The sequence below is a fragment of the Hippoglossus hippoglossus genome, chromosome 6, assembly GCF_009819705.1.
Source record: "Hippoglossus hippoglossus isolate fHipHip1 chromosome 6, fHipHip1.pri, whole genome shotgun sequence".
NCBI lineage: Eukaryota > Metazoa > Chordata > Actinopteri > Pleuronectiformes > Pleuronectidae > Hippoglossus > Hippoglossus hippoglossus.
In genome coordinates, this window is record NC_047156.1 from 19951703 (window position 1) to 19971152 (window position 19450).

The window sequence follows — 19450 nt, forward strand, 5'->3', positions numbered from 1 at the left end:
TTTACGTTTTAGCAATTAACATTAAGTTAAACCTGGGCCAGTAATTAGCTTGATTATCTCTTAAATTACTTCATTTTAAAACTTGTATATATACAAACATTGCAGATACAAGTGATAAGTCAGTCGATAAAAAGACAAATAGATAAATAAAAACAGAAATAAAAAAGGATTTGCTTCATTATTATCTGTGACGTCGAACTGTCCTCTGTGAAAGAAGCCTGTGTAAAACAAGGTCCTTTAGCGACATCCAGCGGTGAACCCTGCTCATTACAGCCGCGGTCTACTTCCGTTCCCTCGGCCATCACAAGGAAGTTGATCCGTGGATGCAGCGGCCGCCTCCTCCTCGGCCCTCGGTCCTCCCCGCGAACAGCGCTCACATCCCGGCGCGCGTCCTCTCACCGGCCCGCTGACCGTCCACCCGTCGCCATGGCGATGTCCACGTTCCAGAAGGTGACCCTCGCGACGTGTCTCGCGCTGTGCGTCGCGCTGCTGCTTCCCAAAATGCTGCTGTCGCGAGGGAGGAAGGATGCTGCGGAGCGGCCGGAGGGTGCGTCACCTTCACCGGCCTGGAACACGTCCTCCCCCCGGTGTGCGGAGGCTCACCGGGGGGAGGACGGAGGCTGCTAATTTACTGACGTTTCACTGCAGTGATTCCATGTTTATTTGTGTTTTTATTTAAAGCAAAACGTGTGCAGGACATTAACGGTATATCATCGTTATTGCAGTTACACTTTCCTCCCTGAGGAGGGCGCCAAACGCACATTCTTAAAATTGTATAAAAATGTGTCTAGAATAAAGGTAATTACGTCCAGGTAAAACTAACAGACGGAATTTAGCAGTTTATACGTTTTATTACATTTATGCTACTTAATTATCTGAGTCAATGTTAGTGAGTAAAAGGTTCTAGATGAAATGTCACATTACCAATATTTGTTATGTCATTTATGTAAAATACTTTAAACAAAAGAATACAATTCAAAATACTTTCATTTATTTAAAATACTGTACTCGTGTACATTAGCTGTAGGGGTAAAACAAGTATAAAAATTATATATTTAATATAATGTATATATAATAAGTGACCCGAACACACCCATATTAATCACCCTGTTCAATTCTACAAAATACTGTAATCTCATTTAGTATATGAGACAGATTCCTGGACATTTGTTATGTTTTGTACTGAGCTGATTATCACAGTCTGTCGCTGGTGTTATTATTGTGATATATTATTCATATTTCCTCTTCACCTGTCTTCCCCTCCTTCAAGGTTCAGGCCGCCAACCTCCCATGATGCACCCTCAGATGGCCCCAGAGGGCCGTGGTCAGAAGGCTGCGAGCGCCGGCTACTCCAGAGCCCACAGCCCAGAGGCCTCAGCCAAGGCGAAGGGAACAGGAATAGGAACCGGAGGCAAATCCAACCTGGCGGGACAGATCATCCCTGTGTACGGCTTCGGGATCTTATTCTACATCCTCTACATACTGTTCAAGGTGAAAGACTGCAGACACAATACACAGCATTATGGTACTGTAAGGATTCACAGACATGCTGGATACTGAACCTCAGTATTTCTTGGTACAGACTGAAATCTGTCTGTTGCTCAAAGCAATGCAAAGGGCTGAAACCTGGTTCTGAATGGTAGAAACGTACAGTCTTGTTTTTTATTTATCTGACAATACTTATTTGTTTCATAATTTTTCCATTGAAGATCCTGTAAAGCTGCTTGTGCTATAACTTTGCTTGAAAAGAAAAGATGTTTATTTTCCTAATCATAGAAACTATCTGTCTCCTGAAACTCTAAAACGTGGAACTACTCTGAAGCTGCAACTAACAGACCACTTTATATATGTTCTTAATCCACAGCATCAAAGTCTAAACCTGAAGCAAAAGTCCACATTTTAGTAAAAATAAAACCATTGCTGAGCAATGAGATAATATAATTCATGATCACAATAGAATTTTCATCAATAGCAATAGGACACCTTTCCAATATATATTGATATCTATCTACTCATTTCAGAAATCTCTGTCTTTATGTGGAACATATATCTCCAGAACCATTCATCTTATCAGCTTTACACTTGGCATGTGTATTGTCAAGGGCCCAAGAAAGAGCAGTGTTAAACGTGGTGCTACGTTCATCATTATTAAACTTTGAGTAAACAGGTGACTGGCGCTCTGTAGCAGTAGCGGCTGGGACTCAACGTAAGTGATGTTGATCACGTCAATGGCAACGTCAGTTTAGATTAGCTTCACTGAACTTTGAAAAAACAGGTGAACAGCTCTTTGTGCAGCAAGGGGGGTGCAGCTCTAGGATTCCAGCAGGTCTTTACTTGTTGCAGCTCAATTACTGCAGGTCACTTTTAAAGTTTCAGAAAGGCAACTTTAACATACAGCTCATTCCAAACAGGCAGGTTTAGAACAGACTCTGCACTAGTAATACTTCTGCCAGCACAGGGAGGTGGTATAACACACAACTGATATACATCAGATTTGTAAAATATTTAGTTGTTTATCAAGTGGGTGTAATTCTCTACTTATAAAGAAGTATCTTAAAAAATCTATTCTTTAAACTTAAACCTTAAAATGTGACAAATATTGTAATGATTATTGTATGAAACTTTTTATTTTTATATCAATTTTGGCCATATCGCCCAGCGCAGAGGAACATAAACGTGAGTGTGGATGTGGTTTGACCGTTTGACCACAGACAGACACTTTGCTGTGGGGTTCTTTGAGATTTGAATCCCTGTTATTGTCTCCCTGTCAGATCACATCCAAAGGCAACAACAAGCCAACAGAGAGCAGGTTTCCTTCAGTCCGCTCAGAGAACAAGAAGAGGAAGATCAGTGAGTACCATTCAGCAACAGTTATACTCCTTCTTTTAGCAGCTTTCACAACAGGCTTCCATCTCAATGGTTTAAAAATGAGCCCTGAGCACCTGCACTGCAGCTCTCTGATGTTTGTTTCTGACAGGTGCACTTTCAGTTTGTGATCACATATACGTCTTCTTTTTATTTAGTTTGAATGCACTTATTTTCTTAGATTTTTGGATGAAAGCATCAGCCGAGGGCATGTAATACAATGTTATTTCCTGGGGATAAACTCTGCTGTTGTCTGTTGGTTTTAATATTTAAGATGTAATTGTCCGATGAATGACGTGAAAAACTTGATGAAATCCTCCAGAAATCAGGATTAACAGGTCATAGATTCATCGACCACACAGAAAAACTGAAGTACTTATCATGATCTCTCTGTATTTTCAAATTGCACAGTTGTCATAGCAAACATTTTAATATAAAACCTTTTTAACTGGAGGGTATTTTCCATTTTTGCTGTCACCCATTAAAGGGGACATTTCTTTGGAAATGACTAGAAGCTTTTCTGTAGCTCCTTCTGTGTGTGTGGTGTGTGTGTGTGTGTATATCACATTTGTATTAGGTCACTTCCAGTCTCAGAAATCTTCCCGGCTGACGTGCACCTTCATCATCTTAGTGCATTAACGTAATGAGAAATAAATTAATGTTGGTTATTTTCTGGCATATTGATTCCCATAAAGTGTCAAACAGTTAGATGAATGGTTGTGCACTTTTGCTGTGAAAACTATACATTTTCTAAATCATTTTCCCAGTCCACTCTTGTCTGTATTGTAGTTTTTGGAGCTCAGATTGTTTTTAAACCTGTTAACTCAGTGTGTGTGTGTGTGTGTGTGTGTGTGTGCATGCACACGTTGGTCAATGACATACATTCATCTCTCTGTTGACCTCCTGCTCTTTCTGTCTTCTCCCTCCAGCCGACTTTGAACTGTCTCAGCTGCAGGAGAAACTGAGGGAAACAGAGTTGGTGATGGAGAACATTGTCTCCAGTGCCCAAGACAGCCCCGGCAGGTGCGTGTGTGTCTGTACTGAGGCATCTTATCATCAGGAGACCTCCTCCTTATGTCCCAACAGGAGCTCTTTTGTTTATCTGTTCATTCCACAGTAATGATTGAGACCCTGTATAGACCTGGTATTAACATCCATCCTGAGCGATCCAGTCACGAGTGGTCAGTGCTCAGTTCAGGTCTGAACACACCCAAATACATCCGGAGATTCGATTACTCAGATCGCCTTCTTCTCCTGTGTCCTCGGCCACACACATGAGGGACCGCCTACTCAGCTGACTTCTCTGACCCGCTACAGTTTAAATGTCTCTTCACACCTCTCGGCGTCCAAGCATTGATTTGTTTGTCGCCATAATATCTGAACTGGTCAGCCCATAACGATTGGCACTTTTCTTAAATTGGTCAAATCTATCCTCATAGCTGTGCATTCATTCATTCAGTCCCTCCTGACTCACACACAGACACGAACATTGTCATCGGACACATCCGCAAACTCAAATTGGGAAAAACAAATGACGGTCCTGTTTACGGATCTTGTGATCGGATGTTAAAGGGATATTTCACCCAAAAATGAAAATTCACCTATTATCTACTCACCGCAATGCCGATAGAGGGGTGGGTGAAATGTCTTAGTCCACAAAACACTTTTGGAGTTTCAGGGGTAAATAGCGTTGCAGCCAAATCGAATACAATTGAAGTAACTGGTGACCGATTCTTCAAACGTAAAAAAACACCAGAGAAAAACACAGAAAAGGCCTCCATACCGCTCCTGTGGTGTCATCCAAGTATCTGTAAGCCCCGACATTTAAAATCGACTCAAAATGACGAAATAACAGCGAACATTTAGGCTAAAAACCTGGTGTAAATGACATCATTTCGAGTCTAATTTAATTGTCGGGTTTACGGACACTTGGAGGACGTCTGTCCTGCAGTCGTCAGATGTGTCACTATTATAATGTTGGTTGAACGGTTGTTAATATAATAACAATAGTTGATATTGTTTGTCACTTTAATAACGTTGGTTGGCTGCTGATGACTTGCGAGTGGTGTCCCTATTACTTGGGGAAGATTTCCCAGCCCTCCTCCCTGTGGCTCCGTTTGGAGGAGACACTCCCAGCGATGGCCTCTTCATATCCAGGGGTAGGGCCAAGGGAGAGGAATTGGGAATTTGATAAGTCTTACATGTGTTACTTTCTGTCTGTGGTGCAGGGTGAAGGGTGTGATGGCAGATCAGGAGAAGAGTCTCCTGCAGCAGCTGACTGAGATAACTCGGGTGATGCAGGAGGGACAGCTGATGGAGGGCATGACTCCAGAGAAGAAACCCCAGGACAACTGGGAAGGTACCTGAACACAGCACACTCCCAGCTGCTATCTCATAATGGTTATGTATATTAGTATAAGGGTTATCACTAGTGACAATAATAGTTATGTTGATGAGTCCCAGGCGCTGCTGCTACAGAGAGCTGGTCGCCTGTCTATTCAAATTTTTAATGTTGAATGTATCGTCTGTCCAAATTGCACCATATTTGACTCTGCACTTCGCTGGGCCCATAATAATACATGTGCTAAGTGTGAAGCCAATAAGATGAACAGTTCTCCACAAATGTGAGCCTCAGACAGACTGGGATTTCTGAAATTAGTTACTTGTTAGTTGCTTGTTCACCACTTAATAGTAAAATGGAAAAATCTGGTGGAACAATTTATATTTTATAGGGACTTATGAATAAACAAAACTGAAAATCACATTTCTTTTCACCACATATATATGAGAATATTCTTTCTCTTCTGGGTTTGATTTTCTAATTAAAAAATAGTTCTGTAGAATATTTCAGCGTACGATAATCCAAGAACAATTTTTCTTTTGAGCATCACTGTATTTTCAAATATTTGATGACAAAGATCCTCATAAACACCTCAGCAAGAGGAGGTTTCCACATTGCTTAAAACAACAGTATCACTCAATGATTAATTCTGTTTCTATGCTGAACTGAAAGCAATATAACGTGTTCTGGAATAGTTTGCCTCTGAAATAGCTCTTTCATACATGTAGAGCTTGAGAAGTCTCTTCATTTTCCTCACAGATTACCCTGAGGAGCCTCAGCATCAGAACTGGGAACATTCTCCCTGCTGTTGTCAGCACAGTGAGCAGCACCACAGTCCACACACAGAGACAGAGGCCGACAGGACCGAAGCTGCTGAGGGTGACTTGCTGGAAAATGTTCCTGCTGAGGACGTTGCAGGCGGAGCGGAGGCCGAGGAAGCAGAGGACGTGACCACAGACGCTGTGAGAGAATCTGATTTAACTGCAGGAAGTGAGGAGGATGCCGGGCTACAGAGTGATTTAGGTGCAAATGAGAGGGAGGAGCTGCATCAACACAAGGAGCCAGGGGGTCAAATTGATCTGGGCGTCCCAGAGAAGGAGCTGGCCACAGTCCTAAAGGAACTGGAGCTCACGCTGCAGATGACGACCATGATGGAGCAGGAGAAGGTGGAGGACCTCACCCGGCCTGTGGAGACTGAACCTGCCCAGAGTCAGGTCAGACGGAGAAACAAGAGGAGGAGTGCAAAGAAGGCTGCACACTGACTCGAACATGACGCACACGAACTTGAGCCTGGGGCTGCTGTATGTGAGGAGAACCTCTTTTTTATTATTTATCTGTTGTCATGAGATGGACGGTAATGTGAAGGTTGGTGATAGTTGTTTCTTTATTAAAGTGAGTATAGGAGAAATATGTGGACAGTTTTTTATCAATAATATCCAATTTATCTATTGGATACAAAAGAAAACATAGTATAAATATACTCAAGATGAAAAAACAAAGGCCTAGTATTTCATTATCAAATGTAAAACACCAGTCTCCATAGTTTTTAATTGAATTTACTGGAGATGCAGATGGGACTTGAAGTAGTGCTGCATGTGAACAAACCCAATGTTTACCTCTGTCAGGAAAGTGATGAGTTGGTTATCCAGACATGAAGTTCAAAAGTTCTGAGATTTTGAGAATAACGTAATATTACAAGAATGAAGTCAAAATGTAATGAGATGTGAAGATGTAATGGTACAACAATAAAGTGGTAATTTAATGAGAATAAAAATATGTAATATTACGAGAATAAAAGTCATTTTTTTTAATGATCAGAAAACCAGACAGAAACAGGCCCTCGGATCCTTTTAGCTGAGATCAGGGCAGTTTTCTGTAAAATGTCTAAGTGGCAGAAATAAATGCAGCTGATAAAAACTGGATCTGCAATGAAAATGGTGATTGATTTGATTACATTACTGTAATTTACTGAGGGGACTTGTGCTCCCCCCCCCACACTGTTGTCAGCATGTCTGAATCAAATTAATTAGAAACTTCCTGCAGTGTTCACGTCCCAGGTGGACATATTTACTATATATATTTATATTATTTATAAAATATTCACTTTAACAGCTTCAATGTGAACAGACACAAAATATGCTGCAGTAATTGTGAGGAAATGGTTCAATGCATGTTTGGCATTAAGTGTCCCTGCTCTCTTCTAGACAAAGTGTTTGTGATAAATAGTTTTTTCTGCACCAATAACAGTTTAACCTCTTCAGCTTGAAATTATTAAAGATTTTTACTTTTATAAAACTTATTTATTCACTGTTCAGAAAAGCACCCGAGAAGACATCAGTGATTTAAATACTGTGAATAAAATGGTTACTCCAGTTACCTCGAGACTCCGTTTCATTTATTTTACTCAAGATTGTCACAAGATTAAAATTGTAAACAAGCCGACTCTTGAAACCCTCACCGTTTGTTACCTGCAAAGCTGACTTTTGGTTAATTAAAATGATTTTGCTGTAGCACGTTTTGTAAGTTAGATAAACGTGTATTCAAATGGAAATGAATGATGAGGAAGCGCAGCAGCACAATTCAAAAAAAGAGTTTATTACTTGTATAATGTTCGACTTTACTCATACAAAAGCAACATCACGCTGGTTGATGTCAGCACAGGATATTTTGGAATAACAGTTAAGCAAGTGGCACGTCTCAACAACAACTTTCCCCTCTAAGAAATTACTCAGGTGAGTCCGGTTGGTTTGAGATCTACAGGAAGTAGATCACTGGTCAGCTCGCTGCCTCAGTGCTCCATTGGCTCTTCGGGTACATCTGCAGCGGGTTCATCTGCAGGCTGGGCAACCTGAGACACACACAGAAGTCCATCAACACACAAACTTCTGACTCTTACACTAATAGCAATATTTCCAATATAGATGTAATATTGTCAATTTTCACTATAATCCTTGTTTTTTTTAAGTCATTCAATATTTGCCCTGAGCCCTTCACATGTATTTTAACAGCATCGGCTAAATGTGTGTTTCAATGGGGAACCTTAAAGAGCTGGAAATAAATCTTGCTTTCTCCAGATCAATACCATATATCACTTTGCAGCACACAACATGAAACATTCCATTATATGGGCCAGACTTGTTAAATCCTTGGCGGTACCTTTCTCTGTGGCCTCTCCTCCAGTCCCTCCAGGAACGGGGCAACAGCATCATCGTCATAAATGGTGAACTCCATGTCCTTTCCCACAATGCCAATGGAAACATTCTGCAAAGCACAGTGTTTAATTTACCACTAAATTATCTTGTAGAGGATGTATTGAATGGAACATGGCAACATCTTCAGTTCCAAGGAAGGTCAAGCTTTAATGGCATCCCATCAACTGTAACTGCATTGTAACTGTAACTCATTTACCCTTTATGTAAATAACTTTACCTTAATAAACCTTTCAGTATTGTTTTTAATAATAAAAAAAGAAAATACGAGATTTTATACCTCTTAAAAGAATCTTAGAGCGGAATTGAAATATGAAAGTGGGGAGCTGGTGTACCTTGATGGTGAGGTCCTGCTCGGCGGGGAGAGTTTCTCTGAGAGCACGGAGGCCATGTTGGACCAGGTCATTCAGATTGCCTGAGAACAAACAAATACCATGAGCATAATGAAAGTATGTTGTTCCACTTGTCAATTAGCAAGTCAAAAACACTCAGTGGTCAAAGATATTCATTTCTTTTCATGCTTTTTAGCTTCACGAACATTATGTCACATTTTGAAACAATGAGAAACGTTAATGTTCAAAATGTATTTAGATGCCTGATGCAAATAGCTTTTCTTGTGAATAGCTGAAGTAAGAGTGTGTGAGACTAGAATATGAAATTCAATCTTACAGTCGGAAAACTTGTCCATGCATCTCTCCAGGTAGGTACGTGCAGACTGAGAGCGTGCTCCGATTGACATGGCTTTGCAGTCAAAGTAGTTGGCTGAAGGGCAGGTCTGGAAGATGTGAGGTCCCATGTCCTGAGTGACACAACAAATGAACATGAGCTACGATCAAACTTCGTGCTACATTCCAGCTTTGTGCGATCCATTTTGTCACAGGCGAGGAACATAGCAGGAGATAATACTGTAAATGAACAGTGTGCAAACTTACATCATAGCCGGCAATGAGGAGTCCCACACCATAGGGCCTCCTCCCATACCGCTGTGTTGGGATTTGAGTTTCTGGGGTTTCGGTCAAGGATAAAACAATAAAGCCCAAGTTTACAATACCTACCACATGCTGTCTACAAAGTTCTACTACACTTTTCATTTAAGAAGTGTGAGAGAGGATACTGCTGCCAACAAGAGAGACGAGACGTGATGTGGGGAGGGGCCTGTCGAAGACAAATCTGGAGTCCAGGCACTCCTGACGCATGAAGTTACTGTGGGAGAGACAGTGTTGTCAAACTAATTCAATATTTGGTATGCAGCTTTACTGAAAAGCTCCATTTGGACCTTCAAAGTATCTGAGACTTACCAGAGCAGTCTGGCATCGGCAGTCAGTCCAGCAATGGAGATACCGATGTGGCTGTCAACATGGAGGACCTTCTTCTGGTGGGCAGCCAGTTCAGACTGGGCTCTCTGCAGCGACAAACAACATGATGCATCAGTCATGTACAACCTACTACATTGTTGTCTTGGGTCTTCAGTGTGTTCAAATATATTCTATAGGTCCAATTAAATTATACAAAGATCATAACTTTCTCCCATAGTATGTTTTTTTTTTACTTAAGAAGGATGCCAGAGTGGTCTTTAACATCAGAAGGGACTTGATTTTAATATTAATGAGGGTGAAGAGTAAAGTGACACCTGAATACTTCTGCAGCAGATGGTCTCTGGTTCTGGTAGTTAGCTTGATGATAAAGGTGCATTTAAGTTGTTTCTGAGGGGGAGGGGATTAGCTGGCCCTTTTTGTTCATGAGACACACACCTCCTGCCATAAACTGTCTCTTCATGAAGGATATAACATATGGATGTGTTGATCATTTTTGAGGATGCTGAACGGTAAATTGTCTTTTTTTTAAATTTTGTCCGACCCATTTGTATCAGTGGGGGGGAAACATCTCTTTGTAAAATGCAACAAAGTTAAACAACACTACCAACCTAAATGATCATGCACTTAAATCGACAACTCTCTAACACCGTTTCAACAGAAACTGAACATTCCAACTTCTTGAAATGAGAATTTACTGCAGTACTATTGTATCAGACTGTTTTTAGCTGGGTGTGCCTAATAAACTGCAAACTGAGTATACACGGTATGCCTTTACAGCAAACTGGAGACGAAATGTTCAGTCTGAAGAGTTATGGAGATGAAAACAACACAGACTGCCTTGTTAAATGAAGTTCAATATACATTTTCTACACTACCATCTGTACGACAGGGATGTAATCTGAAACAAAACCACTGACAGTGACTGTTTGGTGGGTAAAAGCAGAAATTGACTGACACAGTTTTAAGACAGGAACAGACAAGACGCTGAAGGGTTTTACCTTCAGAGCAACCAGGACCGCAAGGGTTTTGGATTTGAGTCCTACAGTGGCCGAGCCTTGCTTCACTGCCTCCATGGCATACTCGATCTGATGAATACGGCCCTGTGCACAAATGAACACACACACTAAACAAACTGCCACCAACACACTCACATCAATGTTCGGCCTGTAGAGACAGACTTGGAGGCAAACAGCAACTTACCTGCGGGCTCCATACTGTCACGTCGTTGTCGTATTGATTGCGGAACTACGAAAGAAGATAAACAATTAAAAACGTTGAGAAAACACAAACATTGAATTTCTAATATAACACAGGAGCGGAGCTTACATAATTGTCCTGCATTTCAGGCTCTTGTCTCGTTGACAGAGACTTTACACGGATCTCAACCTGTTCGCAGCTCAGAGTTTTCTGGACTGAGGTTTTAAATTACCACCATGTCTGAATAATAGATGATCACGTCTTTGCGTGCAGCCACTCGCCAGGGGAACCACACAACGGGGAATAAACTTCTAACTAGCACATGTTAATAATGGCTCTGGGTCCTGTGATCAGCTAGCTATCATTAATAAGTATCAAAGTGTGTGAATCATTACAGTTAGTAGCAGCGGGAGTTGTGTATTTTGGCTTTAAAAAGGTTATTCGACAAATCGAAAGTAAAAGACCAGTCACTGCCACTGCTGCTAAGAGTGATGCTAACTCAGTCTGTGCAGGCTAACTTCGGTTAGCACCTAGCATGCTAACTAATCAGTGACAGGACTGTGATATGTGACCATTTGGCTTCTCATTACAATAAATTGAGTTGATTATATAAACGATTAAACATGGCTTCGTCGGAGAAATGTTGGCTGCGCATAGATTCTTCGAACAAACGCTTAGTTTAGTTATGATCAGTGCGGCTAACGTTAGCAGCTCCCGAGTGTTTTGCTTACTCACAGTGCACAGCTTAGCTAACTAACGGCGGTTCAGCGTCTGTAAACGACTCCGGTGTTTTAAATGTCTCAGTTTGAACTCGCGGTTCGTTGTATTGTCTGTGCAGATAATTATTATTCTGTTAAATTCACGTCAGTAGAGTGAATTTCATTCATTCTTACCATGTCTGCTTCTAAATGTGTCGCCTCTTTCTGCCGGCGCTGCAGTCGGAATTTGATTTCTCTTCCTGGACGCGATATCAGGGAAAACCAGTAGAGCTCCGATTTCACATCAGTGCTCTATGAAGTGAAACTGAGAACATAGATTGTGTTTATGACTCTTATGTGTTGGCTGTTAAGAAATCTTAATATTTTACTTTTGGAAAATCTAAAAGCGAAGAGATGTATGGATATAAATGTTCAAACAGATTTTCACATAAAATAAAAAGGTGATTATTATCAATGTATTATAATTTATATATATTATGAATTATTCTTTCAGAATTATATATAACTTGCATATTTAAAATCCACATTTACATTATATGACAGTAATAATAATTATTTAATATTATATATGTATACTTTACAACCAAAAGTTTCAACATTTACTGTAAAGTCAGGGGATTTGTTGTAAAACCCAAAACAAAAAGGGAAGAGATGTTAAATATATTCAACAGTACTAAGTCCTCTATGTATATAATATAAGATGTGAGACATTTTTTCAAATCAATTATCCTTAGAAATATGCATTTTTATATTAATTTTAGCACACTGTTTCATTACCAATATGTCTCTCCGTGCTTTTTATTTAATAACTTATAATCCTGAAAGGCCACTATGTAAAACACTGTGTGACTTTGATTTGAAAAGGGCTGTAAAATAAATCATTTACTTGTTGAATCTCCTCCGTTTTGCTCTACAGTCGCAGTGTGTTCGCATGACCACTAGGAAGCAGCAGTAAATTAGAAGAGGACAATGTGAGTGCTTCACTGGGCTGAGGAGCACTCATCACTTACTGCTGGTAAAACCATTTTCTCACACACATAAAAAGTCCCGAGAGAAAGAACAAACTGTCCTGCAGACAACCACAGTGGGTGTTTTATAAGCTGGTTTGTAGACTGTGATGTCTGCCACTGTCAGTTATGGAGAAGTCTGTCTGCTTAAAAAAATACTGCTTAAAATATAGTCATAGCAGTTTTACACTGAAATGAAGCAGGGCCTCATTCACTTTAGCAGACAGTTGGCTGTTAAGTCATTGGTACACAACTTGAAAATAAGCAACAACAAATTGGACTTAATTGTGTTAAACCAACGTATACTTTTGTAGTTGTGTGTCCTTCTTCTTATGCGTCAAATAAACTAAACAGAGTAATTAAATAATGGAATATAAAGATAGATGAAAATCTGACTATAAAATTAATAGTCAAGATAGCAGATATAAATATTAGACGGGGGTGTTTCATGTCCAGTCTGCGTCTTGAAATGAAAAATGCTGCATATTTAAATAATTCACATATGTTGTTATTTCTATGCCACAGAGCACTTCAATCAATACGTCTCATCCCCTGTGTTTTTCTAAAAGACCAAAGCTGGAGAAGAAACACGTGACCTTTAAACTGGATTGAAAAATCGGCTCTGCTGCACAGACACTGAACTGGACTGACAAAATTAGATTTTAAACCTGGTTTATACACTAAGCTCATTTTGCAGTGACATGCACAGTTGGGCAAAGTCAGCAGCTTATTTATCATCCACCAAACAGCCAATGATGCTCAGATTTAATGCAATAAAAATGTTGTCTTAAATTGTGAGACAGTTGAAAGGGATCTTCTTTTAAGAGGCTTCACCTCTAGCGGAACATTTGCATTTGTATGAAATGAATTGTCTCGATGTTTCTCTGTTATGATGAACACATTTTAACCAGCATAAACCGAGTCTGCCCAGTCTCGTTATCAGTTCAAGAAATAAAGATTATAATAAAACCTTATATTTGAGTATTGTTTCAATACCATGTGATGAGCCTTCTACTCAAAAGAAATTAAAAATCTCTCATGTAAAATAATGATAATTGTTCCATTAGATGGATAAAAGCCAAAGATTACAGGTCAACATTTCAGACTAATAGAGGAAATCCTCATGGATTCATTGTCTGTATTGTAATTCAGTTTCTGTATATTAAAGCTTTTCTATGAAGCAGTGCTTCTCAACCTTTTCGTCCTGTGACCCTTTAAAACAAAGTAGTGTCCACTTGTTCGTGAAGGATTACAATTGTCACTGAAAACTACAAAAATAATAACAAAAGGTTTATTTTAGCAACATTTGAAGAGAAGCAGAATTTTTCTTCATTTTCCTCTTCTGTCAATCATCACATGAACCATTAAATTAACTTTTGCAGCCCATTGAGGGGTTCAGGTCGTAACCCCCACTACAAAGTTATAATACCAACCAGAATCTATTCATTCATACCAACCACCAATAAATGGTCTAAATACCAACTAAAATCATAATGACTGATCTGATTCAAACCTTTTATCTATGAAACATTTTAAATACAGTAACCAAAAAGCAAATGGAGAAGAGAAAACTAAGGAGCAAACAAATATGAGGTTTTATGATAATCTATAGTTTGCTGAATTCAAAACGGAATATAACCCATTATTATCATTATTATTATTATTATTTATTATTATTATTATTATTATTATTATTATTATTATTATTATTATTATTATTATTATTATTCATACACAATAAGTGAGATGTATTATTGGCTAAATAAACACACAATTATACCCAAGTCGTATAGAGCAAGTAGGGCTGGGTGAAAAAACAATATCAATAATTATCACAATATAACTTTAATCAATAGCAACACAACACAAGTCCAATATAATTACAATGCTCATACATTGTGTAAGCACAGTGAAAGAGGTAGAATTACATTTACATATGATAACAGAATTTTTGTCTTTATATATTATACAGTTATAGAGCAGTGCAGCTCCACAGGTGGATAAATGCTGGTTAACCAGTGACCCTGTTATAAATGTCTTCCCCTGATGCTTTCTTCCCATTCTTCAACATCTATATAACACTCCACCAAAGGGGTTATCGTTTCAGTCCTGTCTGTTTGTTTGTTGATTGTTTGTAAGTAAAATTACACAAAAACTACTGCATAGATTACCATGGAACTTGGATGTGGTATGGGTCAGGGAAGAACCAATTAAAGACAGTGCATGAATCTAGGATTTCTTTTATCACTTTCTTTAACATTGTGAGATGGGGTGTATTTTTCCAAACATAATTCATGAATCTTGATAACTGACATCTGTGAATGTGCAAAATTTGGTGCAGCTTGATTGAATTAAAGGAGACTGTTGGGTCTCGACAAAGGTATTTGCTCTACTACAAATATGTGTGCTACTTGACTTTTTATCAGTGTTCTATTACCAACATGCAATACTACTTCCTGTAGCACAGTATTGTCCTGATAAAGCATCGGAGGCTGTAACAGTATAGATTCATTTCAGCATTTTCCACAGACAAAGGGTTTTTAAATCACCAACAAAAGATATTGCACCTGCAGGAAGTTTGCATTAACTTCCAAGGCTTCATTTACTGCCATCCTTTACCACACCACTAAGGTTATTTACTGGACTTGAACTGCCCACATTTCAATAAAAAAATGGAAAAAATAGGTTGCTCAACTGTTTTTCTGGAAGTATTTTTTATTCCTCATGGGATTCTTTCACCTTCCATGATGAGTGTCTCAACAGTCAGAGAAATACCCACTGACGATCTCATCCTCTCGCACATCCAGCCCTGTGTCTGGTTTTAAGCTTGGCTGTTGCTCGCCTTTTTCCTCTGTTAATGATATCTGATGTACCCTTGATCCAGGGGGAGGGGGGAGATGAATGAGTGGGGCTGTGCTGACGAGCTCTCCTCCTTTGCCAAGGCAGTGGCAGCACGGCGGCGGCCATTACATCAGCACGCCAACCTCCTCCTTTGTGATTGAGATTGTAGGAGCAGTGCTGAGCTCAGCATGTTTTTTTTTCTTCCTGGGGGCCTCATTTAACTCTGCCAAACGGCCCCCTGTTTAATTTTTCAAATGGAGAGCGGCCTGAGTCACTGTGTGATGGGTCCAAGCCACACTGTGCACTCTGCGCTCGCACATGGTGGCGGGGGAGAGGGAGACGGAGGTGTTTTAAGGAGTAGAAGAGAGTGTGAGTGCACCCATTCCTCCACCCATTCATGCCTTTCAGTTTGTTTTAATCACACAGCCACAGAGTGAAGCCTTTTCTGTTCAAACTCATATGCGATTAAGATAGAATTCCTTTAGGTTTCCATGAATAATATATATTTTCATTATGTGTTTGCATCAGTGCAGAGCCTTTGTTTCCACTTTATTGTGACTTTTACCGAAGCTGCATGCGACAGACTCCTTCTGAATGATGATAAACACATCATCACATAGCCTATATATTTAGCATATAGGTGCTGAATACAGAATTAATTTTGCATCCTGAGTGGTTTTAAAACCAACAAGTACCATCCTGTTGTTGCTATAAATAGGTCAGCGATGTGGTTTAGCCTGCAAAATGACTGGACTAATGGGCGGGAAAAGTGACAGCTCTGCCAAGGTTGCATTAAGCTGGCAGCGGTCCAATAACAAGGCAGGTCAGGGGTCAGCGGCCGCACTGCAAACCAAAGGAAAGCCATCTCATCCCCTCCCCTCCTAAAAGTTTTATGAGTGCTGGATACTGTATGTCGTCACTGCTGATTACATTTCTCACAGCGCAAAGTGGGAGCATACGTATACGAGGGAGGAAGTGAGGTGGGAGTCTTGCGGAGGAGCTTTTCTGTTCGCTGCTGACGCTTTCCTGGTGTTGACGAATGCGCTTATGCAGCATTTCGGTGGCAAATGGCTGAACAGGCTTTTCCTGGCTCAAAAAAAGCAGTACATTGTGGAGCACTTAATGTTATCAGCTGCTAGATAGATGGTCTCTTTGCTCAGTCTGTGGACCTAAGAATAGACAGCTAATAAGTAGCAAACCACACATTCAGTGTCTTTAGAATCATCTGTAAGACAGAAGCTGTTTCAATGAAAACCACCTGATGCCAGTGAGCATTACACACAGTTATGTAAATTGTAGGCTGGCAGCACAGTGGAGCAGTGGTTAGCACTGTCGTCTCACAGCAAGATGGTTTCCAGCTCCAATCCTGGTTTGGTCAGGGACTTTCTGTGTCTCCCTGTGTCTGTGTGGGTTTTCTACCAGTACTCCAGCTTCCTCCCACAGTCCAAAGACGTGCAGATTGGGGTTAAAGGTTAACTGAAGACTCTAAATTAGATGTAGGTGTGAATGTGAGTGTTGTTTGTCTCTGTTTGTTGACCCTGTGATATACTGGCTACCTCTTCACCCCGCCTCTCACCCAATGTAAACTGAGATTGTGTGAGAAAAAGTGAGTAATACTCTAGCTCCTAAGAAGGAAATGCGGTCCTCCAAGAAGTTGATTTCAGTCATTAAATTAACACTAATTAGAATTTTCCTTTCCATCATTTTTATTATTTCTAAGTCAGGAAATACACCCACATCCGAGCCTGTGTATTCATCATTTTAATGCTGTGACTGCATCTGAGCACAGAATCATTTTTCCACAAACTAATACTTCACAAAAACTGTAATAAGATGTAAGAAAGTACATTACTAAATATATTTCCCTTGTATCTGTACTTTTCTCAAGCAGATCTTTTTTTAGGTAGGCCTATTTTTCACTTTTACCCTTTTTACTTTTAATACTTAACAGCAAGTACCTACTTACTTTTATTCAAGTAGAAGAGTTAATGTGGTACTTTTACTTATAAATGAGTACATTATTACAGTATTACAGCCTTGTCAATACATTATTTCTGTTTTTGCTCGTATCCCTCCACTGCAGCTTAGCATGGAAACACTTTGTCTGTGCAAACACAAAAACTGACTTATCTACTAAAATGTTGAGACGTCTTGAGAGTATACTTGATACTAGCAGCGTATTAAGGAGGAATTTGGTCATGCACAGTGTAATGATATCAGCTACACAATTTAGATCCATAGTGTCTTAAGCTTTAAATGGTGAAAATACAGAGGCTGGTTCGGGGTCTGGATATTCTTTAGAGTAGATTTCAAAATTAGGGAGAAGATCCCATCTTACAGTGTGGATCATGATTGTGCATTAAAGCAGCTACAAGGAACCTTTCATTTTTTGTTGATTTTGGCGCCTCTGTGGACAAAAGTGGTAGTGTTTCCACTGTCACCTGTTGTAAAAACCTCCGTCCACACAGCATATGCATTTGTTTTGGAAGGAGTGAAAATAGTGTGGTGGCTCATATAAACATATTCATATAAAAATCGAAATAAAATAATATATGAACCCATTTGTCAGTAAAAACAACATTCTAACAACATTAGAACTGATTTAACACAACCATTGAGGATTGAATACATCAATGCAGGTACGAGAAATCCATCCCTCTGCCTAAACATAGGCTTTTCCATCACGACTGACGTAAATCGTTGCTCTGACTTCGCAGGTAATCCGTCCCGACCACAGACATTAAGAATAGTTTGTAGAAAAAGCTATTTTTCACCCAAATTCTCTGTTGTAGGTCATAAATAGGCACTAATAGACTTCCTTACTGTTGTTTCAGGGGAGACATGAAAAAATGTGTGTCATTGGTTGAATGTTTTTACAGATTTCCAGTCTTGTCGTCATTTGCTTAATGCATATTATTGGGTTTGATGTTGAACTTTAAGCAAAATGACACACAACATAGTCGTAACCGAACAGTAATATTCTTGCATAATCATGCAAACAGACAACCAGACAACACAGTGATGCAAAGATGCCTGACTGAGCTCCTTTTGAAAACGAATGCACCGGAACAATTTTACTCATTTCTCATCCCTTGTCAGTGTCAATGCAGAAACATCTGACGATGCCAAGCCTACAGAACGGAGACATCCAATCATTACTTTGGCACCACAGCTAACATTTAAACAATAATTGCATTTGCTCGTCTCGCTATGCAGTTTTGGAATAAAACTAATGTGAGTGGTCACTTTTGAAGAAGAGAGCATTGTCTTCTGTCAGATAACATTACACTGATCTGTTCATTATCCACAAATTATTATTGAACCGCAGCAAAAGTAAAACAAAGACAAAACGAAACAAAGACAAAAAACACAGCTGATATCACAAATCCACTCAAACTTCATGATGGATTTGAGTCACACAGATCGTCAGCCTTTTTCTGCATGACGTCATTTGACGATAGTAGAAGCTGGGAGAGATTTATTGCATGTCTACATTATGAGTCATCGTTTTCATTAAGCCGTCAGCCCTGATCAGATTTTTTTTTTTGACATGAATGTCAGTGTGCCGTGTGATACATGTCTGATTTCTGACTCGTGAAGTTCAGTTCAATGAGTTTTGACTGACATCACGTATTTCCGCGACGACTCAGTCTATAGAGGACATCATGTTGGTACAGTCCCTCTTGATCTATTATCTATGGTGATCATATACATAAGACACACCCTTGGTAACCCCAAAGGCCCACAAGTTGTCTATGTGGCAATCAGTTTGATCAGGGCCCTTGAGGTAGACCATGCCTTCTGTCTGTGTTGAAATCAAGTTTTAACTCTCATCATACATGGAGAAATCTCTCTCTTTCTTTCTTCTGTCTTTCTGTCCTTCTGTCTTTATGTCCTCCGATCGAATTCAAACATGGTGGATGTTTTGCTGAGGTCCCAAGCAGCAATGTCAACC

General features: G+C 39.7%; 2 protein-coding genes across 4 annotated transcripts; one reads left to right on the plus strand and one right to left on the minus strand.

The window, feature by feature from the left end:
• The first annotated feature begins 283 nt into the window (after positions 1-283).
• Positions 284-17998, plus strand: ric3b (RIC3 acetylcholine receptor chaperone b). 3 transcript variants are annotated; one of them, XR_004614198.1, is made up of 8 exons: positions 296-547; positions 1271-1491; positions 2772-2850; positions 3795-3888; positions 5094-5224; positions 5966-6789; positions 16735-16736; positions 17329-17340. XR_004614198.1 is itself a non-coding variant. In XM_034589025.1 (6 exons), exons 1-6 carry the CDS (start codon positions 427-429, stop codon positions 6466-6468), a joined length of 1149 nt encoding a protein of 382 aa, XP_034444916.1. In that variant the 5' UTR covers positions 284-426; the 3' UTR covers positions 6469-7581. The 3 variants fall into 3 exon arrangements, 1 of the variants encoding a protein (XP_034444916.1); XR_004614199.1 differs by lacking the exons at positions 16735-16736; positions 17329-17340 and adding an exon at positions 17988-17998 and having other exon boundaries at positions 5966-6792; XM_034589025.1 differs by lacking the exons at positions 16735-16736; positions 17329-17340 and having other exon boundaries at positions 284-547; positions 5966-7581.
• psma1 (proteasome 20S subunit alpha 1) lies at positions 7781-11949 on the minus strand. Its single transcript, XM_034589039.1, has 10 exons — positions 11822-11949; positions 10932-10976; positions 10730-10831; positions 9714-9817; positions 9530-9618; positions 9348-9418; positions 9085-9214; positions 8751-8830; positions 8363-8467; positions 7781-8054 (listed from the first exon to the last, which is right to left on the minus strand). Exons 1-10 carry the CDS (start codon positions 11822-11824, stop codon positions 7995-7997), a joined length of 789 nt encoding a protein of 262 aa, XP_034444930.1. The 5' UTR covers positions 11825-11949; the 3' UTR covers positions 7781-7994.
• Positions 17999-19450: the final 1452 nt, after the last annotated feature.